Source organism: Barbus barbus (genome assembly GCF_936440315.1).
Source record: "Barbus barbus genome assembly, chromosome: 35".
Lineage (NCBI taxonomy): Eukaryota > Metazoa > Chordata > Actinopteri > Cypriniformes > Cyprinidae > Barbus > Barbus barbus.
This window is the reverse complement of record NC_136763.1, coordinates 2855857-2881999: the sequence shown is the minus strand read 5'-3', so window position 1 is coordinate 2881999 and position 26143 is coordinate 2855857. Positions and strand designations below refer to the sequence as shown.

Here is a 26143-nt window from a genome sequence, read left to right as displayed (position 1 = left end):
GTTTCTTACAAACATGCAGCTTTTGTCTTCTCAAGATGTTAATTGATGGACTGGAGCGGTGTGGATTATTGTAATGTTTCTATCAGCTGTTTGGACTCATTCTGACGGCACCCATTCACTGCAGAGGATATATTGCTGAGGAAGTTATGTAATGCTACATTTCTCCAAATCTGATGAAGAAAAACTCATCTACGTCTTGACTGGCCTGAGGGTGAGCACATTTTCAGCAAATTAATTTTTTTTATATGACCTAGCCTATTTCTTTAAGAGCTCTTTGAACGCATGGAGGAATGGGATACAGATAAACAAAGACTATCAATCTTCACAAGCTTATAGCATGCAGTTCACATTCCTCATGTAGATCATGGCCAAGATGAAAACCTGATGAACAAATGTTGTTCAGAAATACACAGGTTTTCCCGTAGATGAAAAAGAAAGCACAAATGAAAGAAAAAGTGCTGCAGATCCAGAGTTACTGTACCTCAACAAAGAGAAACTAAATACAGACGCTGCAAGCTGATTTCTATTTCAAATAAATGCTATTCTTTTGAACTTTCTATTCAAAGAATCCTGAAAAATAAAATGCAGCACAGCTTCCACAAAAATGTTAACTGTTTCCAACACTGATAATAATTTGAGCAGTAAATCAGCATAGAATTATTTCTGAAGGATAATGTGACACTGAAGACCGGAGTAATGATGCTGAAAATTCAGCTTTGATAATACCAATAAATTACATTTTACAATATATTACCACAGAAAACAGTTATTTTAAATTGTAAAAATATTTCACAATATTACTATATAACCAAATGTCTTTTATAGTAGACAAAAATCCCAATCCTTCAATCAGAACCAGTCAATCTCTGAGTGAATGTGGGGTTAAATGCACCTGGACGCCGTAAACAGGAAGCAACTCTTGACTCGTGGCCAAGTATGTGAACAAAAGGAACGACAAACATCATGACTGACCTCTGTGTCTGTTAAAGGAAAAATGTTACAACACCAATTAATTAAACTGATCTGATATCTATCAGCACTGTTGTTCCTTTGGGCAGGGTTTCCCAAACTGGGGGACAGAAACCCCATCGGGATTGAGAGTTGATAAACAACTGGGGGAAAAAAAGATTAAATTAAATTTTAAAATAAAGTCAAATTAAAACTAAAAAAAAAAAAAAAAATTTACGATTTAATATATATATATATATATATATATATATATATATAAATCTAAATAACTTCAATTAATAAAAAAATTATAATTTGTGAAGTGAATTAAATTAAAATAAATTAAAAAAGCTTCCTGAAATTGAATAAAATTATAAAAATGCCGATTTAAAAAGAAAAAGAATTGTAAAATAAAAATGGATAAAAAAAATAAAAAAAAAAAAATAAAATAAAAAACGTTTTAATAAAAACCTAAAATACACCCTAAAAATAAAATTATTATTTCTATTCAAAATAAAAAAAAAAAGATGACTTGCTAAAAATAAAGAAATCGTTTGTTATTTGACATCAGAGAACTGTGAGCATGCAAATGTGTTGTCAATTTATTTAAATACTCAGTTTCAGGGGAAAATATTGATAACTCCGTTTCAAGTAAATATTGTATGCCAAATACGTTAACCAAATAAAAAAAAAAAAAAACATGGTTTTCGAAAGAAAATGAGATTAGGTTTTAATTCATAAAAACATCTTGTTCAAGTACACATTCATCCCGTGACAATGTAATTAAAATAAAACTGGCACCGAGGGGTTTGAGAGTAATTCCTGTGTCACGGCAGTCATGCGACTGCTGAACATTCATCCACAAAAGCCAAGAGTTACAGAGAGCCTCCCCAGACAAACATCCACGCTCACACGGGGAAACTGAAAACACTGCGATGAGCCTTTCAGGGTGATTAAACGATACTGAATGCATTAAATCAGAGCCACTGCGGGAACACTTGGAAACAGAGCCGTTTGTTTGGCGGGCCTCTTAAAGCAGATCCATAAATAAAGCAGACAGCTTCCTTTGTTAAACACTGGATTAAAACGTGAGAAAAAAAAAGGCTCTTTATGTTGTGGATGGTGTCTGTGGCTCATATCAGACGCAACATTTCTCAGAGACACCTGCGTTTCCTTTACGAGAGCCTGACTTGACTTTGGCTCTTAATTTGGCTTCGAAAGCATTATGAATCCCCATAAAAATTAAGATTACTCATTTCCTGCAGCTCGGCTCATTACCTCATGGGTGAGGATGTCACAACCCACAGATGGGAACGAGCGCAGTCCAACATGCTATACATGCAAACGCTGATTATGCCATTCTGGAAAGTATTACAAATCGTTCTCTTAAGATGCCGCGATCAGCCAACTTGGGTGGTGATGTTGGAAGAGTTAAGCAGATTATTGAATCAAGATACTGTAATAATCAGCATGATTCACTGACTGAAGCTGTCTGTAAAACAGCATAATAACCACATGATATCATGCGTGTTTCATCTCCATCTTTATAACATTATTTTGCAAAAAAGTGCACTGACTGAACAGGCTAGAAAAGTAGTAAAATTGGCAAAATCATGATAGATAGATAAATAACAAAAGAAAAATCAAGCCATTTGTTTATGAAAAAATCTAATAAAAGAGAATAATCTGAAAAATATTTCAGCTAAGCACATTTCTCCTTCAAACTCATGGTTTAATGCGAGTTGCTGCATAATTGTCATATGTCAATGAAAACGATTTTTATAGTCCTAAAAATAAACTTCAAATGCCTTTTATTATTATTAAATACACTAAACATGATGAGATTAATCGTTTGATGGCACTAATATTTAGATTGTGTATACTGTGTGTGCATAATACTACACACATGTGCATGTATATTTTTAAGAAAAATTATGTTTATATATTAAATGTGTATATACAAGAATATAAAACGTATACTCGTGTAAATATTTTAAAAATATATACTGTGCATGCATCACACACACACACACCAAAATTAAAAACATTATGTAAACAAAAACTTTTTTGGATGGATTAATCGTTTGACAGCACTACTAAATAAATATATATAGATGTTGGAGGAGGCAAGATTACTTCATTGAGATACCAACATGCCCAGACATTATAACTGCATGACATCATAGGAGTTTCATCATGCACTTTATAACATATCATTTTGCACTGATGGAACAGACTAGAAATAGTAGTAAAACTTGCTAAATCACGCTCATTCTCTTCAAATAGCAGGTTTCAGGCCTCTAATCTAAAAGTGCTGATGTGAATGAATGACATGAAACAGGATCTTACAGGGCTGTACTGAGCACAGCAGAGTCCTGCTACATTTCCACAGACTGCAGTAATCGGCTCACTTTCACTGCAGACACATGCTCACGGCTTGGGATGAAAAACGCATTCATTCAAATAAATGGCCAACAAAACTACATCTTTATATTCTTAGAAGAACAACGCTTGCACATACACATGCAAAACCTGCTGGCATGATGCAATGTTTCACAAAAACACATCAAGGTCATTTGATTTGTCATTTGTGACGCTTGACTTACAGCAGCAAACACCACAAACAAGCCTATTTTTATTTGCATAATAAACAGCAACTTTCCCAATTGGGAAAACAGCAGTCAAAAATGACATCATCCGCAGTCGCTTGTGACGGGAACACGGGACGCTCTACCTACAGGAGCACATTCCTTTCCCATGAGATCATAACCGCCCCCTCCTGCAGCAGCCAATCAGAGACCAGACTCTGACCCGAGACCCTCCATTAGCAGTCCCATCAGGTCACCCCAAACCAGCTACTATTGTGTCACAGCTTCATAATGCGCCACTTGAAATAATTAACAGCTTCTGCTCCACCAAACATACAGATACGTTAAAAGAAAAACCAAAATGCTTGTTAAACTCTCAAGAGACATCATAATACTCTAAAAACTCCACATAAGATGAAGAAAAACAGTCAGGAGAGGGAAATGACCCTCATTTGAGTTTAAACACCTGAGCGGCCTGCTTCAGTGAACACTAATGGATCCACAGCAGTGAAGTTTGCTTTCATTAGATGTTAAAGCATCAGAATTGTTCACTGATCTAATGCTAAATACTTAAAAGATTTTATAAAAGTTGAGTGTATTGCAAACACTTAGTTTGTATGCCAAAATGCATGAGGTAAATAAAAAAATAAAATAAAAAAAATAAATAAGTGTACATAATGCATACAATAAAACATCTTGTATTATTTAAAATATTAATTTCAGGACTGAATGTATTAGAATACATTTTTATAGAATGTATAAAAACAGCAATAGCAATATGGTAATAGGTCATAGGTAATATGACCAGAACACGTTTTTATTTTTAAAGTTTGAGGCGGACAGAATAACAAAAAAAAAAAAAACCATAGATTACAGGAAAAAAAATAAAATAAAAAAAATAACAGGTGGGCTTTACACCAAAACAGCCTCAAACAGACACACACACACACCCAGAGAGAGAGAGAGAGAGAGAGAGAGAGAGAGAGAGAGAGAGAGAGAGAGAGAGAGAGTTTCTCCGATTACACACTATTATCAGGCTCTGGTCTGTGTCAGAGGGAGGAAATAACTCGCTGGTAGTGTGGAAAACCAGCACTCAATAACAGCCTGCAATAACCTGCAATTAAAAGCCATTACTCTAATGCATCCTCAAATTACTGCAGATTTGTAGCATGCGAGTTCTAATACGAGATTACCAAGCTACAAATAATAAGAGTGAAGAAAAACTATTTAAATGGTCATAATGAAAAATAGGATGTCTCTTGCCATTTTGAAGTTAAAGCATTTGAAATGTACCATGTACACATACTAAAACTAAACTACAAAACAGCGAGTTCAGAAATGCTCAAGATGACATAACCATGAGCTCATTAACATATCCCGCCCACATTCACATAGTAACATCCATTCAGTATTCAGAAACCCAACCGCCAGGATCACATTACTATGCCAGTCATAACAGAGTTCATTTAAAACAATTGTACACATTGTATATGCACTTAATATTTAGGACTAAATTTAATATTTATGTATTTTTAATTGCATATAAAATGTCTATACATTTGCATTACACAGTTTCAACTAATAAATTTAATGCAATACATTTGTCAGCCATACATGAATTAAGGATGAGATTTATGCAGTTGTATTAATCCAAATCTGTTTATATTTGATTATCAAACATGGAACCATGTTCATACTTTAACCGAATCAATTTAATTGTTTTTGCAAATAACATTTACAGTATGCTGCTTCTAATGAATTTGAAAAGGATTATTTCAATAAAATTAAATAGATGCAAAAGACAACTATCATGATTACCATTTTTTGTGCTTTTGTCATTCATTATTTTTATTTTATTTGAAATGTTACTATTCAGATTGAACTTCAGTTTTAGTTTTTATTTTATTTCCGGTTAGTTATTGTATTAAACTTATTTCAGTTATTTCTTAATTTGTTTAGTTTGAGTTTAATCTAATATTTATATTTTAGTTTAGTTTCATGTCAATTAACAAATGTTTTAATTTTCATTTTAGTGTTTTGACTACGACCTAATCTGCAACAGACGGACTTGGATCAGCTATTCTCAGATTCAATATGAAAAAGAGTAAGAAAAATGCCCTCAAATCAATAAAAAAATAAAAAAGTTTTCAGTGTTGAAGTTACTGTACTGTACCGTTTCTGCCCAACAAACCCAGACATGCTGACAGCAGCTTATTTCTCATTCATATTTATTTCAGCACAAACACAGGGTTTCTGAGAAGCCTTGGCTTCACACACGTATGTGGATCCTGAAACAACGCAAACGCCGCCAGTCCGCTTTGAGTTCCTCCATATTGATGAAAGGCTGGAGTTTAATGGCATGTGTTTGCGGCCCATGTGTGACTCCAGAGCGATGAGCTCACCGTCATACAGGAAATACAGATGATGTTCTCACTTTAACTGCTGGGAGGCGACCATATGGTTTACACACGACACATTGTTTGAATCTCACTCACTCTGCCGTTTGAAGGCTTGTTGGTGGAGTTATCCCAGGATTTGGTGCGGATGCAAAAACAGCCAGCCAACACGAGAGGCTGCTTTAACATAAGGCAGCGGCTATTTGCACTAAGTGTAAATAGCGATAGATGCTATGTACACCAAGTGAAAATAGCAGTATTTTTAACGATATGCTATTTACACCAAGTGCAAATAGCATATTTTTTTAGCAATAGATACCATTTACACCAAGTGTAAATAGCTATAGATTCTATTTATACTGTTGTGGATGCCACCTTATTGGGACAATAAAGCCCTCCCTACACCTACCCTAACCCTACCAGATACTTTTATTTTCAACTTTGACTATTTCCTTCATTTTTATTGAAAATAAATGCCTTTCTGATGTGATATCAGATTTGAAAAGGAAGAAAAAAAAAAAAAAAAAAAAAAAATTCAGCAAAAGGTGGGCTCGAACTCGGGTCAATCGCGTAAAAAGGCAAACGCCTACCATCTATGCCACTGAAACTGATGCTGAATTGACGTCTTTTTTTTAGTGTTCAATCACACGTTAGTGGGCGGAGCTAGTGTAAATACCCTTTGCCAACAAGATGGGCTATTTGCGCTTCGTTACACTCCGTTAAAATAAACCTTTTCCGCTAGAGACAGTGGTCACACTTCCCACTTCAATCTGCTGTGAAATATTCTAGCTGTGTATCCAATGACTGTCATCTTGCAGAAAGTAATGTGCAGCAATAAGTGATGTTTAACTAGTCGATTCTAGTGCTGGGCGATATGGACTAAAATATTAATCACAGCTCTTGGGGAAGTCGTGGCCTAATGGTTCGAGAGTCGGACTCGTAATCCGAAGGTTGCGGGTTCGAGTCTCCGGCCGGCAGGAATTGTAGGTGGGGGAGTGAATGTCCAGCGCTCTCTCCACCCTCAATACCACGACTGAGGTGCCCTTGAGCAAGGCACCGAACCCTCAACTGCTCCCCGGGCGCTGCAGCATAAAATGGCTGCCCACTGCTCCGGGTGTGTGTTCACGGTGTGTGTGTGTTCACTGCTGTGTTTGTGCACGTTGGATGGGTTAAATGCAGAGCACGAATTCCAAGTATGGGTCACCATACTTGGCTGAATGTCACTTCACTCTTCCATACAATTCAGTATCAATATTTAAAATCACAATTTTTTTTTTCATACTGAAGTCCACGTTCATCTCCACAGTTTTGAGCGTGTTAAGCTCCAGGTTGTTAAGACTGCACCAGACAGCCAACTCCTTAACCTCCTGTCTGTAAGCAGACTCGTCACTGTCCTGGATGAGGCAGATCAGTGTGGTGTCGTCTGAAAACTTCAAGAACTTGAAAGAGGGCTTTTTAGATGTGCAGTCGTTGGTGTAGAGGGAGAAGAGCAGTGGGGAGAGAACGCAGCCCTGAGGCACTCCAGTGCTGGTGGTGCGGGTGTTGGATGTGAATTTTCCCAGGCTCACTAGCTGCTGCCTGTCTGTCAGGAAGCTGGCGATCCACTGACAGACAGAGGTGGGGATGGAGAGCGGTGTCAGTTTATTCTGAAGGGTGTCTGGGATGGTGTTAAAAGCGGAGCTGACGTCTACGAACAGGATCCTCACATAAGTCCCTGGTCTGTCCAGATGCTGCAGGATGAAGTGCAGTCCCATGTTGACTGCATCACCCACAGACCTGTTTGCTCTGTAGGCACTGTTGATTCTGCGTCGCGATCTGCTCTGATCAGCTGATAATTAGGCAGATGTAGCACGCTGTCCGGTATGTCTCCATTCAGCCAGGTTGCCGTGAAACACAGAGCAGCAGAGTTAGAAAAATCCTTGTTTGTCCAGGAGAGCAGGAGTTTGTCCGTTTTGTTGGGTAGAGAGCAGAGATTTGCCAGATGGATGGTAGGCAACGCCGTTCCAAATCCAAGCTGATGAAGCTTCACAAGCGCGCCGACTCGCTTCCCCCGTCTGCACCTCCTGAAGCGTTTGACCAGAGCTATGGCTCCGCCAACTATAACGTCCAGCAAAATGTCCGAATAATCAAAATCCAGTAAAAGATTTTGTGGTGTGTTCTGCCGAATGTTCAGCAGGTCATCCCTGGTAAAACTGATCGTATTTGAGAAACAAAAAACAGGAAAAACAAACAAAAACACTGAAGAGCAGAGCACTGTAGCTGCCATCTGTGGCGCCATCTTAGATGTGTTATATCACAAAGTTTTTAGTGATAAATACGGATTTATCATTATTTATGCATAAATACGTCCTATGATATCGTTTGACTAGTTTTGGCCTGAAATGGGAGCTCAAGTTTATTTAAAAAGCACAAGTGGTGTTTGACATGCATTAAAATGTGTTAATGCGAGAGACACTGAAGCTGTGGCATTAGCATATTAATAAGAAAATCGTGGTGGATAAAATCAAACTGCATCATAGGGTGAATTTCAGGTGATTTATTGACCGACTGAGTTCCTGAAACTTAACTATATAAAGCACCAACTAGCATCCGAGTGTGATGTTTACAAAGCAACAAGACAAAATACTATTGCACACGATAAGTGCTGTTTTGATGAGGGTGGAGTATAATAAGAGGGATTACATAAAGGCTTGAGAAGCTCCTTATTAAATCATTGAAACTGAAGAATAGAGCAGAATATTATCTCTCCACGGCTTTGAAGTTATTGTTTTGGGTTCGCCAATATGGTCATGTTCAATCCTGTCTAGACTCAAGAACAGCTGGGTGGGATCTAGGTTGGGTTCAAACGGTTTCTCTAGTTAAAATTACTGACATACTGAAATAATGAAGGTTGCCAAGTTCTCTCATCACTAGTAGGCGTTTCTACTCAACCACAACAGCCATTCACTGTGCGAGAGGAGGGTCATGTGATTTCTAATATCTGGATTCCTATTGGGAGTCATTCCACATTTACATGAAGTTAAACGCTGTCGCATCACCAACAGTCGTCATTAATGTTTCCAATGGAAATGTCTCACTTTTGCTCGCTTTGCCAATGCAAATTGCATCTCATTACACTGATTAACATAGAAACTGATACCTCATCTGAAATGATTCTTCATATTCTCCTGTCAAAGACTTCAATTACTTCTGAACAATCGTATGACAAAAGAACCCAATAAAACGCTTATGCATTCAGTATCTGCTGATCCTTGGCTCGCTATTGCAAACAGGAGCACAAGAGAGCCTGCAAAAGCAGAAGGTAGCAGTGGCCGTCTCGGGTTTCCCGCTTCCAGCCAGACACAAGAGCTCCTGTATAAAAGCCAGTGTAATCTCAGGAAGTGTCTTTTGTAGGAGCCGGGGGTGAGGAATAAAAGACAAGAGGAGGCAGAAACCGGCAGAGCTCTCTGAGACTCGGAGAAAGGCCATCCTGAAGGCCGAATGACATTTCTCATGGTTTAAAAGGTTATTTTTCACCTGTGGACCAGAAGAGTTACTCAAAACCCGGACATGAGCGAGTCGGTCAAGGCCCAAAGGTTTCCAAAGTACTGCTGTAAAACAACCAAATACTGTTTTCTTGCAATGGCATAGGGTCCTGAGAAATCTCCTTTAATTTTACCCAAATTCAGTTTTATTTTTTTTACAAATTCCATTTCTTCCATTAATTTTTTTTAAGATTCTGTTTGTTTCTGGACTGCATTTTAATGGTTAAACTAAATTAAAATGTATTAAATCAAAAAGCATGTCTAATTAATTTAAATAATGAAACGTACAATTTAACAGCAATTTTTTTAAAAGTTTGACAAAAACATTTTTAGTGTTGTATCAAATTCCATTTTATGTTTACAGAGTTGTGTGCGTTCCATTTGATTTTTTCTGGATGACACTTTAACACTCAAGCTTAACAGCATGCGTGTAGTAAATGAAACCACGCCATTCATTCATGGAGGCACGCAGAACATATCTACATAGATTCATATCTAATTAGTCTTTTTGCAGCTTAATATTCACAGACACTAGTCGGTATCACCATTCGATTTAAGCACACTGGCCAACTTTTAATATATTCATCCAATATTTTCTGCATTATACAGCAACTTTCTTTTTCATGACTGGATTCTGTGAATCAGTCTGCATTTTCCTCATCATGGAAATCATAGGGCTCTAAAAACAGTATGTAAAAAATGTAAATGAGTGAAGAGAATTCGCATTGAAGAAAAAGTCCAAATTAGCAAATCTTTTGTAAAGCCTAAATGTCTAAACTTGCCTCAGTGTATAGAAAGGCTTTGAAGCTTTTACACATCTTAAGTCATCCAGGCTCGGCCAAGCCAAAGTAAATAACAGTAGGCAGGAAATCTGAAAACACATAACAGAAAAATGACTGGCCTTTTGGACCCCTTCCAAACAAGCAGATTGCTTTTCTATATGACCCTTTGTTTTGCTGTTTTATTTGTGCTTAAAAATCCCCAGCACTCCCTGATCTGACAGACAAGTCTAAACTGTAAATCAAACAAGCTCTGGTACCTTCCACCGGGCAATACGACCTATATACAAGCACAGAAACACTGGCTTCCACCCAAGGGTGGAGACTACAATTGCTCAAGGAACTCGACTTGGTGATACTCTTCTTAGGAAGCAGTTCACGTTAACAAACCTTATAAGCTGCACTTAAATTATGCTTTACGGCCTTAAACCAAGGGTTTTTAAACTGGGGGCAGCGAGAGTGTGCTTGAGAGTTTTTTTTTTTTTTTTTTTTTTTTTTAAATAGACAAAAGAAAAAAAAGATAAAAAATAACATTAAAATGAGTAAATATTAAACTTTTGTTTTTATATTTTTAACTTGTTTGGTTAAACAGATTAAAACAAAAATGTAAAAAAAATATAAATGAAAAGGTAAAGATCAAATGAATAAACTAAAAAAAACAATTAGATTGAAATAACTAAACATTTGATAAAAACAATAAACTGATTAGAGTAAAATATATGAACAAAAACAATAAAATTAAAACAAAAAAGGTAAATTAAAGAAGATTAAAATAAATAAAAATTTGATAAAAATAAACAAAAATGGATTAAAACAGAGCAAGATAAATGACCCAAAACATTAGATTAAAACAAGTAAATTAGAGGGATAGAAAATTAAAATTACATAATACACAAAGATTGATTAACAATCAGAGTAAAATAATGAACAAATAAACATGAGATTACAACTAAAGTAAATAAACATTAAAATAATGAGTAAATAAATACATAAAAAAGTTGACTAAAATTGCTACCTAATAAATTAAGCATTACATTTAAAAAGAATAAAATTGAGTAAATTGAGTAAAAATAAACAAATAAATAAATGCTCTAATGACTAAGAACTTGATAGAAACAAAATATTTCTCAAATAATATTTTAAACGTTTATAATATTATGTTACTTGTGTCTTAATGCAAAAACCTACACAGATGCCTTTAAAATTTTAGGATGGGGGTCCCTCACATGAGGATGATCATATTTGGGGGTCCGTGGCTTTTAAAAGATTGAAAAGCCACAGCCTAAACAGGCTTTTTGACCTCAAACAAGCAGTCTCTAAACAGAATTCCCTATGCAAATCATTGAAAATGGTGCTCATTTGACCTGCAAAGTACAAGAAGCAGAACATGGAAGAGATGTTTTGAATTCAGAACATCACAGAGTCAAAGCATCTGAAAAATGCCTATGAAGAGGTTAAAACGAGCTGTGATTGTGTAAGTCTGCATGAGATCATCGGACGCGCTCAGGCGCAGTCTCAACACAGATGGCATGTCAGGAGAGTAAATGATTAACTTAAAATTGCATACTGACCCCACTGCACGGGTCTAAAGAACAGCAGAACGAGCGCTTACAGAGCAACATGGTGACTGAAGTGTTAATGCAATCCAGATAACATGCGGCATTCATGTAGGAAACCAGAGACGCTTGCAAACTTCTCCCTCTAGGAAACAAAGCCAGTCACTTTAAGAAAGAGAAATTGCTTTGTCTTAGGCTGACGTCAATAACATTGTTTGCTTTCGCTGCTTGCATTGGCCCCCGAAGGTCAAAGCTTCATTACAAACAATGCGATCTGATCTTTGCTACCATGCAAATGGGAGAAGCATTTCCCGCTTTGACCTAAAAACACTCCCTCAGGTTCGGGCTGTGTGAAAAACCTCAGACTTAACGTAATGGAAGAGGTTAACGTAACGACGGGCGTCTAAAAAAGCAACCCGTGCAGACGACACACAGAAAGCTGGGTTGTTTTAGGCAAGCTCACCTTCTCTGGCGCTCATGCATGTTTTAACACAGCGTGAGAATATTATTGCAGAAGCTGTTCTTTAGCAACCCTGAAATATTTGCTTAAGGTCTCGCCTCTTTGAATGCTCCCGTACGTGGTTTTCCACATTCAGGTTTCGTTATTGGGACCGAGGGCAGAATGACAGTATCTGGGACACTTTACTGAAACTGTGATGGAATCCGTTCTGCTGCAGGAATGTGAGGTTTCTGCATCAGCGGCTTCTGGCATTGGTGCGAGGAACTGAATTTAGGTTAGGGTTGCATTAATGAAGCCCTGCATCCTGTTTCTTCTTTTAGACTCCAAAACAATAGCGGATTCCACAGAGTTAGCACACAACTCCATGTGCAGAATCACAGGTTTCAGGGTTCAAGGTTTCCTTCCGGCAGTTCAGCCCATCCAGAGTGGCTCTTACTGTCAAAACGCCTGTTAGGTGTGACTTACTCATCTGAAGCTTTATTAGCTGCACGATAAAAGGTATGCCACTTATTTCAACAATTATTTTCTATTGAAGGTTGTTTATGGGATTAAAACAAAGCTGATTATGACTTCTAATATAACAATTTCATAAATGAGACGCTAAAATTGTGAGCTTTCAAGTCTGAATTCTTAAAATCAGAGTCTTGAGGTATAAACTTGAAAGTCACAATTTTTTACTCCATGGACAAAAAAAAATAAAATAAATAAATTTGTTAAAGTGATGTTAAAGTCAGTATTCCACGGGGGAAAAAACTAAAACTTTGAGATGAAAAATCAGAATTCAGAGGTGAGGTAAAAAAAAAAAAAAAAACTAATTGTGAGATAGAATAGAATTCAGAAAGTCAAAACTGCAAGATGTAAACTTTTTACCTCAATTTTAAGGGAAAAAAAAAGGGAAAATTGGGAGATTTAAAATCTGAATTCTGAGATTCAGAATCACGTGATATAAAGAGGATCACAAACACCAAACTGTTTATATATTTACTTGCAATTGCGAGAAAAAAAAAAAAAAAAAGACAAACAAAATAGTGAGATGTAAAAAAAATAAAAAAATAAAAAATAAAAAGGTAATCAACTTTTTCTTTCACAATTATGACTTTTTTCTTGCAATCATTTTCTTCTCAGAACTAAGAGGAAATTACTCCAAATTGTAAGATATATACTCACAATTGTGTGATAAAAAGTCTGTGGTGGAAACGAGCTTCTACAGCTTTCCCTCTTTTGGTTTAAAATAATTAATATTCAGATAGATTTAGATGAATAATTGCACTAATTTGCAACAATGTTACCGAACCGAATCAACCCTGAACTCAACTGATGTGAATAACTCTGTCTTCTGTAGAGCTGCTTACAGTTGATCAGAACTCATTTCATAATTGTTGAATTTTGCAACGCTAGACTTTTGTTGAACTGAACTAAATTGAGCTGAATAAATGACAAAACTGTATTTTGTAGAGCTGCTTTTTAAATTGAATTGGTTTCATAATTGATGATGATCTTGCAACCTTTACACTTAATTCTCTTGTTTATTGCTGTGAAGCTGCTATATAAATAAATGTGACTTGACCCTCTGTTTGCAGAACAATTCCCAAATGCTTGTGTGAATGCCTTTCTCTCTATAATGCAGTCCGTTTAACGTGAATGCAAACACATTCACCTTGTGTCTTCCTCTGTGCGTTTGTGTGTTAAAGGCCAACCAAAGGCCAGCAGCTCTACACCCATCCAGAACAACAAGTTCTGACAGTTTGACTTTGTGCACAAATCAGGGAGTCTGAGAGCGGATCGGATAACTTTGGGAAAACTAGTGAGGTCACTCACATGGGCGTCTTTTCTCAGCTGCATTTACCTGTACAGACAAGTGAACATCACAGAGTGACACATAAATACAGGTTTAGGACGGCCGACTACATGCAAGGCTGTACTGTTTGGCAGGGGGTATAGGGACAGTCAAATTGTGATAAAAAAATTAATAAATTACATTTGCTGTGCTTGTATGTAGTGCTGGACAATTTGTCCAAAAATGTTTTAATAACCAAGACTACAATGACAAATAATAATAATAACTTAAAGATGAGTAACAAAAGACATCTTTAATATTTCACAATTGAGCAAAGAATGAGCATTTAATAATAGTAGTAGTAGTAATTATTATTATTATTATTATTATTATTATAATAATAATAATAATCAGGATAGATGGGATAAAATAGCATCAAATAAAAAAAACTGAAATGTCTATTAAATAATTCATATTCTTTATTATGATCAAAATTAGCAATAAAATAAGACATTCATCTCTCTAAAATTACTATGAGCATAGTATTAATAATAATAATACATATAGAAATAAGATATTAACTATGAAATCTATGTAGACAATATCTTAAATTATATTTTATTATTGTTACTAAACAAATTTGTAATAAAATAAGAAATTATTAATATTTCACTAAAAGAATGAGTACTGTTATAATGATAATTATTATTAAACATTATGTAAAAATACAATAGAATACATACAATTAAATTTAAATTTCTGAAATGTCAGTATTAGGGATGCATCGAAATAAATTCTTGGCAGAAGCCGAACAAAATGAAACAATTGGCCGAAGACTGTTTTTCGCATAATTTTTTCCCCCATGTATTTTGCCATTTTTTCACCATTGCTAAAATTAAATAGCCAAAATGTGCTTGTTTTGTCCTGCTTTTCAAATAAAATAAAAGTCAAAACAACAATTTAAAAATATTTACTTAACACTGAACTTTTTTTTTTTTTTACATTCTAGCAGACATTATACCAACAAAGCGCAATTTAACTTAAAATTAATAAGTTAGTAAAATAATATTTTTGGCCATTTTTGAGACCCCCCTTCTTGAAACAGTCATGCATTTTTTACTGTACGAATAAATGCAGCATTGCTGAGCAGAAGAGAATTTTTAAAACATAAGAATATATTAGAGATCCCAATTTGAACACTGTGTGAATATAATAAATGTATTAATAGAGCTGTTGTAGGGTAAGTATTATTTTCATTCTCTTTTTTTATTTTATTCTATAGAACAGTAAAATTACAATACTAACATTTATGAAAAATTGCATACCCTGCCTTTAAGATACAAAGGCCAAAAATGTTATTAATATTATAATTATTATTGGATGAAGGAGTCCGATACTGATATTTTCAGGCCTTGTTGCTTCAACAAATATAAATTCAACCAACCAAGAAACACTTTAGTCTAGAGAGCACGTCCACACCCTGAACATTTGATCTGTTCATACAGCGGCCTGTCAGAACAACTCCTGAAAACCTTCATTTACAGAGCCAAAGACACAAACATGCTGTGATTCAATGCAACCGACCCCTTCACAGCAACTCATGCCACGAGCTCCAGTAATCCCACTCGTCACTCTACAGATCCGAATGCAGCCGAGAGGCAACGAATGAGGAAAAACTCTGCAACTTAAGACGAGCGAACCTTTGGCACACCTGCACCGTTCCTGCTACTGTTTGCATAGCGTGAAGATACGGCATCTGACAGCCACCCGCTGACCGCCGGGAATCACAGACACTCTGGAAACTAAACCAGTCACAGAGAAACATCTGATGCTTTTGGCTGCTCAACCAAACATCATTCAGAGACAAACGTCTCCATAATGACAGGAGACAATCCAACCCACAAGAACTGACTGAAACCGTTTGTTTTGCTCCAAATCGATCTACAACGGATTAAACATGATACTGAAATCAAATCATAATTTAATGCCACTCCAAACAAATCTCTTTCAACTCTCTGGTGGGGAAGCTGGCGCTCAGAAGGACCACAGTCCAATCTGGTTTTTAATAATACGCGTTTCCATCAGCCTTTGCCCTGGGAACACTTTCAGACGTCTTAATTTGCTCAATCTCTCAGAGGGGAAGTTTTAAATCTTGGGCGACTCGGACCACTTCGGCTTTGGATGGCAGCTCATGTGTGACTAAGTTCTTCACAAACACACTCCAAAAATCCCCGACCGACTCTTACCGGCAACAAACATTACAACGAGAAGAGACTAAATCTGAACCATCATCTGCCCGCACTTATAAACCTTCCTGCAGCGTTCCTTTTGTTTAATGAAAAGGTAATGACAAACATTAAGACAGCAATAAATATTAGTATTAGGGCCGGGACTTTAACGCGTTAATTTAGATTAATTAATTACACAAAAATAACGCGTTAATTTTTTTTTAACGCATTTTAATCGCACTTATTTTTGCACCGCGGAACGTCACTGGATGAGTTTCGGCGGACCGATTATACTGGAGCACCAACTAGCGTTCAGAATTCCAAGAACGCAAAGAACGGACTTGCGTTCTCGTGGAGACCGGTCTTGCCAAGCTTCCTTGGAAGAACGAACTCGGAAGGACGCGAGAACACAGAACGCACACTTATGAGAGTAGGCCCTTTTCACATGACGTCACTCAACGTCCGTTTTGAGTCGAAGCAGGGTATTTTTACTTCCGCCCGCATAGTAAAGCGCTATCGCTACCAGTATGGAGTTCAACCAGACACTTATACGTCTGCCACAAATACGATTAAAGGGTGACTGCAGCTTTCTACTCTCGTCCTCATTCAAGACGAGGCGTCTGGCATCTCAAATGAACTTACCGAATACCTATCAGCGAGATTTGCCGCTTGAAGTCGAGGGAGGAGTTATGAACGGAGAAGTTGTACTTTCTGATTTCCGCGACTCTTGCGCAGTGTTTGCTGTCTTTATTTCTGTTAGATATATTTGTCAAATACGTTTTAGATATTTGCATGTGGTAACAGAAAGACTATACATTCAATAATTTATGTACTGCTTAATACAGCGTCTGTGTGTACAAGAATATTCAACATAAGCCTGTACTATTTAAATATCAATAAAATGGGGTCTATATTTTTCCACTTTATTTTGATAAACATGACACAATTTAATTAATAAATAAATAAATGTGTCATTCTATGGACATGTCCATTTTTCTGTCCCTAGCCTTTACAGAAATATTACACTTGAATATATAAAAATAATTATTTTTATTTTACAATGAAACAATGTTATTTGAACAGTTACACCTTCTTGAGCCATCAATGTGGCAATATTTGTTTTTAAATTAATTATAAAGAATTCCAAGCACCACAAAACTGCTTGTAACTTACTGCATTCCTGCTTAACTGGCCGCATAGTCTCAGCATAAGAAACGGCCAATGAACAATAAATTTATTAAAACATTTCATACTATTATAGATATTACTTTCATATAATTGTATTGTTTTATTTTACAGCGTTATATGTTTTATTGTTAAGATTCATTTTAATATGCCAATAAAAATGCAGACTTTCTCCGGGTCTTATAACTTTATTAAAATTAACCAAAACAAAACGATAAATGTTTACTTTCAACTTGAAGAGCCGTTAAGTATTTGTGAGAGCGACTTTAAAGCTTACAGGCTTCCGTACACTGGCCGCCCACAGCGTTTTCTGGGATTTCTAACGGCTCGATTCTCTCAAGTCTGCACTCGATGCATCCTCAGTTTCAAGAACATATGCGGGCACTTTCATGCATCCTCTATACTTGCGTTCCTGAGAATTGGAACTGAACTTCGACGGTTAATGATGGCGTAGAACGAGAACACAAGGACGCAAGATCGCTGAAGAATGTACATTGAGAAACAGCCAAAAACAAACCACAGTGAACATGGACAAAGAAGCTGATGAGACCGCTTTGGTTGGCCCTGTGGATGGGAAATTTAAAAATCCATATAAAAAAAACTTACTTCTCACTGTTCTCAGGTCAAATATTTATATGCGATTAAAATGCGATTAATTTCGATTAATTAATTACAAAGCCTCTAATTAATTAGATTAATTTTTTTAATCGAGTCCCGGCCCTAATTAGTATTGTAACTTTACAGTGATACTCTTTATAGTTTATTCTTATGTAGTCGTTTTTTATTTTACAGAGAAATACAATAAATATTAAAAATAATTTGTTATTTTTATTGCAGCCAACATATTTGGCCAAATATCAATGACTAAAATAATAGTAATAATAATAATAATAATCATCATCATTTTTACTGTGAAATTAAGAGATTATTATTAATAATTTTTTTTTTCTTCATTATTGCCAACATATTTGGCAAGATATCAATAATAAAAATATATTATATGCACACTATTTTACAGTGGGATTTTAAGAAATAATAATAATTATTATTATAATTACTAACAACATATTTGGCCAAATATCAATAAAACAACGACAACAACAATCTTATATACACACATTTATTTTACAGTGAAATTATTATTCTTATTTCCAAATATTTGGCCAAATATGAAATGAATTAAAAATAATTTAATTCTCTTACATACACATTTCTATTACTGAGGTAATACAATGTGTCAAGGTAATACAAATAAAAACCAACAAATAATAAATACTTTAGCGTACAACTACTTTATCTTATTAATATTATTTTACAGTCATATTGATATATAGAAACAAAAATGTTGGTCAAAGTGTTCAAACAAGCATAGTAAACCTGTGTCACATACATGCAGTTCTCTCCTCACTGAGAACCATATCGAGAGGGAACTGAAAAAGCAGCAGTCTCTGTTTATGCAGGGCTTTCTGTGCAGATTACAGTCTGAATCGGTCTGGGTTGATCTCTGAGGGAGGCCCGCGGTGGCTTGCGGGTGCTGCTGTGATTAAAGGACATTAAACACCAGTGAATTCCATGAGCATGAGCAGAGCCTGGAGAATCCCATTTGTTTATCTTGAGAGCAGAAGATGCGAGAGGGAACAAGCTTTCTGCATCTTCCAGGGTCAAGCCTCTCTAACAAGCCATCGGAGAGTTGCTAGTTTTGGCAGAAGGACGACGGTTTCGATTCGTGCAGCAAGCCGAACACTAGTAACGCTACAATTGAGAAGAACTGCACAATAAATCGAAATTAAAAACTCAATATGGCTTATTGCAATTATGCAATCACGAAGACTGTGCTTTTATTAAATAAATGTGCTGTGTTTCAAAGCGAAATGCAACACTGTGTTCTTTTATAAAATAAAATAGCATTTATTAAAATATATTTGGCTCCCAAAGAGTAAATTCTATAATTATAATCATAAAATTAAAAACTATTATACATTTGGCACCCAAAACGTGGTTTAAATCTCAATATGACTACTATAATAATAATAATAATAATAATAATAATACTACATAACAACGATAATACGTATATTAATAATAATACTAATAATAAAGCCCAAACTTGCGTTTATTATATTGGAGCCAAATATTGGAATTTATACATCAATAATTAAATGAATGAATGAGTGAGTGAGTGAATACAGATTTTTTTTAGAATTATATCTTTGGCCCAAACAATGTTGATTTATATTAAAAAATGATTTTATTTTAGCGCATCCAAAATAAAAGGTTGTTTTATTTATACATACACACACACGTGTGTACTGTGTATATTTATTATGTATATATAAATACACACAGTATATATTTTGAAAATATTTACATGTATATACATATTTTATATTTAATATATAAACAATTTTTCTTAAATATATACATGTATGCGTTTATATTTATATATACAAAGTAAATATACACCGTATACACACATTTTGTAAATAAATACTTTATGTATGCGATTAATCGTTTGACAGCATTCATTTATAGTTTACATATAAACTTTGCAACTAATAATTAATAATATTATTTTATATATGTAGTGATTTTTGTAATCAACACGCACAAAATAAACAAAATCTTTTGTGTGTTTTTGTTTTTATATACTACTTAAGCCTGGGACTTAAACCTGAATACACACAGACTCATGGGGACTTGTGTCACGGTGGGGACCTAAATTGAAGTCCTCACGGGTAAACAAGCTTATAAATCACACAGAATTAAGTTTTTTGAAAATCTAAAAATGCAAACAGTCTCCTGTGAGGGCTAAGTTTAGGTGTAGGGCAATAGAATATATGGTCTGTACAGTAGAAAAACTATTAGGCTTATGAGAGTCCCCATAAGGATAGTGAAACAAGTGTATGTGTGTGTGCGTGTTGATTATAAGCTGCCAAGCAGGAAGATGTAACTTGGAAAGGATCTTGAGCCCGGCTCACACTGTGCGATTTTGGCCACGATTTGGTCGTCTGAGACAAATTTTGAAAATCCTAAAAGATTCCTATAATCCTAGGCTAAAATCGGTTGTCTAGATCGCTGGTTTGACATGTTCACCGACAGCCGATTAATGGCCGTTGCGATAAATTTTTTTCCTCCGATTAAATTCTGGCAGTGTCAGAAGATTTCAGACACTTTCCTGCAGTGTGACATCTCCTACGACGACCGTCAAACCAAGAACCAAACCAAGAGCACTGAACTTGATGACGCAATTAGCGCGACAACTTCAAACCATTCATTATTTGTAAAAATATATGTACAAAGTAAAGTTTACTTCAAGTTTATTTATTAAGGGGCAGGATGTTTAAACTCGAATAACAAAATTACCTCAAGTTCGCTCTGTAGAACTGGAAGTCCATAAAGTCCTCTTTTGCCCAGCCATGACTTGCTCCACACACGTCGTCTTTTTCGGGGTTTTTTTTAACATCAAGGCATGTAATTAATAAAACTAACGCTACACGTTGCTGTTGTTTGCTAGCTACCATTATAGCGAGAGAACGCGGGTCATGTATTGATGACGTAAAACTCCGGACAAGTCTTCTGGAGTACGTCCGTTTTTGTAAAAAAAAAAAAAAAAAAAAAAAAATTACGTCCGTTTTTGTCGCGTCTTGACTGTCGTTCAGTCTGACATTAAGACAACTGAGATCCTACAGTCTGACATGGGGATCATGTTCGTACAGTGTGACAAGCAACAATCGCAAAAGACTATTAAAAATCGCACAGTGTGAGCCCGGCTTAAGCCCTAGTTTTCTAGATCTTAAGATTAGTTTTGATTTCATGTGAACTTTATTTGCTTTAACAATAATTTCTTCTCTTACTGGGAAGGAATCACAGAAATAAAATGGGCTGTTAATGACAAACTGAATTTACAGGACAGGAAGACGCTTAATCATTCAGCGCACACCAACTGATGAGGTCATGGCATCTTTTCATTCATCAGCACATCCTCATCCCACACCTCTCTAATGGAAAACTAATGGCGGACAACCCTAAAGACACTTTGATCACCACCCGCATGACTTCATTCACGTCTTCAAGCCGTCACTTCCCTCCAACTGTGGAAACATCAGGACAAATGTCAGAGCAGAGTCAGAGCTAATTGACTGACTCAGCAAGAACCGCCTTCAGAACATCAGTAGAACCACCGGGGCTAATTTTGGGGACGGCTGAAGACCACATGATGATCAAAGACATATTTTGGAACAAAATTGATACGGTATATAGCGATCATGTCAAACCGCACTCGCAGAGGCCTGGGGGACACAAAAAAATAACAAAGGAGGACCAAAATGACGTGGGAACTGGCGAGAAACAGGGACTACGTGCTGAGCAAAACATGATATGACATTAGCCACTCAGCTCAAGTCCAGACCATTTTACAGCTTATTCTGGACTAGAAGAGGCCAGAAAATTCTTCAACTGACCTTTTCAATTATGCCTTCTTGTCTTTGACACTAGAGAGAGAAACAAAAACACTGGCAAATGTAATCCGGTGAGATTTACGGTCTAAACAGCAGACGCTGTGACCTTCTCGTGTTTGTTTAGCTGGGAATTCTCACCCATCTCTGAACACGGCTGCCCTTCCAAACAGTGGAAAGTCTGGGCACTGAACCTCACGATAAAGCTCAAGCTTTCCATGTGGGTCTAAATGGGTGTGTGAATGAAAAACGCCCCACCGACTGTTTCTGAAGCGGAAGATACCGTCATTCAGGAAGTGTCTGTGTAAATCCCGAACTAAAGGGCTTCTCCATGCAAGTCCTGTGAGACACAACTACTGTAAAAGTGTAAAAACAGCAACAAAGAAGAGTATTCAATAAAGGACTCATAAGCATTCAAATAAAAACACTTCATAAAAACAATGAAAACATACTATAAGTTTCAGAACTCAATGTCCTCCACAGTCCAAAAGGATTATAAAGTTCACACTGCAAAAATGAGCCGATCTGAACATCCAACTGGTTACAGCAGACGAATGCATTAACACGGGAAGATACATTTACACACCTATTGTGCAAATCAAAGGGTTGTATTTTTGGAAGGATCACACCGTTTGAAACATAAAAATATATACAATACTATAAATGTATATGAATAAATAAAAGATAAATAAATTAATAAAAAACATTATAAAAATACATCATAAATAGAACAAAAATTAAGATATTAAAAAATGAATTAAAAATATTTGAAAAAATGATAAATAATTGAAAATGAAAAAGAGACAAATAAAAGAATAAATCAAAATGATCAAATAAAATGAACAAAAAAATTAAATGCAATAAATGTAATAAATAAAAATTATATTTCATAAAACAAAAAGCAGCTGGTGTATACAAACCATGCAAAGGGGGTGTCTCCTAATGGCACAGCAGCAAAAACAGGCCATTACAAAAAAAAAAAAAAAGAAAAAAAAAAAAAGTGCGTTTCCGGAACAAAAACAGCAGCAAATTTCAAGCCACAGGGGAAAAATTAAAGTGTGCTAAAAAAAAAACTTTCAAAAGTCCTTGTGCACCTTTTGTACTAACAAAATGTGCCCTCCGTCCAATCCTCTTTATCTTATGCACCTTCAGATCTGAATGCAAGTTCCTCCCACTGCCTCAGATAAATGGAAATGATGCGGTGCATGGGTGACTGGATATTAGGTCACTGCATTGACACGCCACAGCTCTCCAAAGACACATCAAGCTTGGGAAAATCTCTATGCAAAGAATGATGAATAACCCAGAGCTCATCCTCTGCTTCGGAGACGCACACAGAAACGCGTACAACAGGAAGTCCAGCCCGACGCTTCCACAAGCACACACACCTTAAATTTCATCACAAGCGTGAACTTTGATGTAATTTATTTGCTCACAAACATACGTAACCGGGCAAGAACTGCAAGGAAATCAGGTTGGGCGTTGTCATGACAATGTTTGCATGCATTTTGCAAACAACTGATTGGCAAATATGGAGAAAAAGTCCTGACCCCGACTGTACAGGTGACAGTAAGCACCTGTTCTGAGATTTAATGTAAGTGCATAATCTATTTTCAGGATTTACACAAGCACTGGCACGTAAAACAACAGTGACAGCATGAGAAATCACGGAAAGCCATAAGAAATGCAGCCTAATGAATTTGGATCGGCTTCAAGAATGTCACCGACCAGCCAAAGGTGTTTAGCACCAAACACAAGCATTGTGAAATCTTAGTATTTAAGCCTCTGGAATCCTGAAATTCTCTGGATTTCTAAATCTTAATGAACATAAGAATGCAACGAATGGTGCAACTCTCTCACGCCAGCCCAAATAAGGAGAACCAGCAGAGTTAAGACTGATAATCTAGTAAGAATCAATAGACACTGGGAGGATGCTATCTCTTATCTGCGGTGAATGAATCATCTCAACAGCTCTTTGACATGCTTTTGATTTATGATGCAATGCCACAAACCAAAGACGTTGAGAAAGGAGAGAGAAAAGGCTGGGAGGAGAAAAAGAATGTGTATGTGTAAAATATTATAATAAATTATATACACAGCCTGTGTTTTATTGTGGGGTGCTTCCATGTTACACACCTATTGTACACATACCATTGTAAACCACAGTACTTGATCAATAAACAGATGGAAAAAAACACATTAATACTGCAACACTACCATGCTTTTTTTTTCCGGATACGGTAGACCGTCTAGAGCCATATAAATACGATAGTAGATGAATATCCATCCGATACCAACTTTGCAAGATATAACAACAAAAATACTACTTCTCTAGTATTTTTCTAGTTTATACAATTGCAAAGTCACTGAATGCTTACAAACCAATAGAAATACATGCATTTTAGTACTATGGTATACGTATGACAACATGAGGGTGTAATAAATCTTACAATTACATTAACTAAAACTGTAAAACATCATGGCATTGCACCTGGTTCACATTTAAGTACCTTGCTGTACTATGTGACCCTGCAGCACAAAACCAGTTTTAAGTTATATTTGGAGCAATAGCCAACAATACAATGTATGGGGCAAAATAACAAATTTCTTTTATGCCAAAAAACATTAGGATATTAAGTAAAGATCATGTTCCATGAACATATTTTGTAAATTTCCTACCATTAAATATATCAAAACTACTTTTGATTAGTAATATGCATTGCTAAGAACTTAATCTGGACAACTTTAAAGGAGATTTTCTCAATATGTAGATTTTTTGCACCCTCAGATTCCAGATTTTCAAATATTGCCCTATCCTAACAAACCATACATCCATAAGCTTATTTATTCAGGTTTCAGATGTATAAATTTAAACAAACTGACCCTAGTGACTGGTTTTGTGGTCCAGGGTCACATATTGGGTTAATTTGTGCTAATTGGGCAACTTTCCCAGTTACCTCAAAGGCAAAAGTGTCCCAATTTACAGAACCGGAGTTCACACTAAACACCAAAGTAGCCTTGAATACGAATTACTAGCACGACACAATGGTAGGCTACTCCCAGAGCAAAGGGGTTAAACGTGTAGCCTTTTACTGACACTTTGCCTCATCTTTCAGCGCTGAACTCACCGATGGACACGAGCTTGATATTCTCTCTGTCCAGAAACTCGAGCGCCACGGACACGTTCTCCAGCTTCATCTGTCTGAAGGTGGGTCTGGCGTGATATTTTCTGTACATCTTCTTCTGGCTGAGCACCTCGAGCAGCGAGATGAGCCGCAGTCCGTCGCTCAGGTCCAGCTGCAGGTCCGAGACGCGTTTGTTGACGCTCTTCAGGTGCTCGTTACACCAGCGAGTGAACGTGTTCTGCTGGATCTTCTTCCACGGCGCGTCGTCCGCCAGGTCCTTCTCTGTGGCCGGCATGATGACTGAATACTCGTGTGCTGTGTAGTTAATAACTCTGGACGTGTGTGCGCTCGTGCGCTCTGTATTCCGAACTGTTTCTCTCTCGCGACGCGCCTGCGCGCTGTTATATACTGCAAGCGCGTGACGCCACCTGCGCAGCATCAGACCCAACCTGCCTTTCTACAGCCTTCTCTCTCCAGTTAGCTCCAATCTAACAAGAAATCACAAGAAAAGATATGGTAAGAGAATAAAAAAATTATATATATATATACATAGATAAATAAAAAGTCAAACAGGAAATATAGGCTACATTTACAATTTTATATAAGTATAGCATTTTATATTATTTATACATTTCGATTAAATGTTGCTTGTGTTCTGTAAAACACAAAATAATTTAAAAATAATGATAAAATTAAAAGAAAATACAAATCTGCATGCACTGTTATTGTTTTTTATGTTTTTAATTTAAAGCATAAAAAGCTTGAGATCATTAACTGTTAAATAACACTGCTAAAAACGAATATAAGTAAAAATGAAATAAACATATTTAAAAATATAAAGTAAAAGTTATAAATATAAATCTAGATATATAATTTTTATGCAAAGTATAAAGCATCATGCATTGAAGACGTTTGTGTTTTAAACTTTCATTTGATCTATGCTTTATTATGGGTTTCTAATAAGAAATATTAAGAGAAATTATTAGATTGCTTGTGTGTGTGTGTGTGTGTGTGTGTGTGTGTGTGTGTTCATGTCATTTTCATTGCAATCTAGAGTAGATAATGGTGTAAATCTGTACTGATTGCAAAAATGTTCTCCACAAAAGGCCCCCAAACACTTTCT

General features: G+C 36.1%; 1 protein-coding gene across 1 annotated transcript in view; it reads right to left on the bottom strand.

The window, feature by feature from the left end:
- LOC306855201 (filamin-B-like) overlaps positions 1–25395 on the bottom strand; it is a 95847-nt gene extending 70452 nt beyond the window's left edge. The window contains exon 1 of the mRNA XM_079393689.1: positions 25024–25395. Coding sequence (XP_079249815.1) covers positions 25024–25315 — 292 coding nt within the window. The 5' untranslated portion in view covers positions 25316–25395. The remainder of the gene's footprint in view (positions 1–25023) is intronic.
- Between the last annotated feature and the right edge of the window lie 748 nt (positions 25396–26143).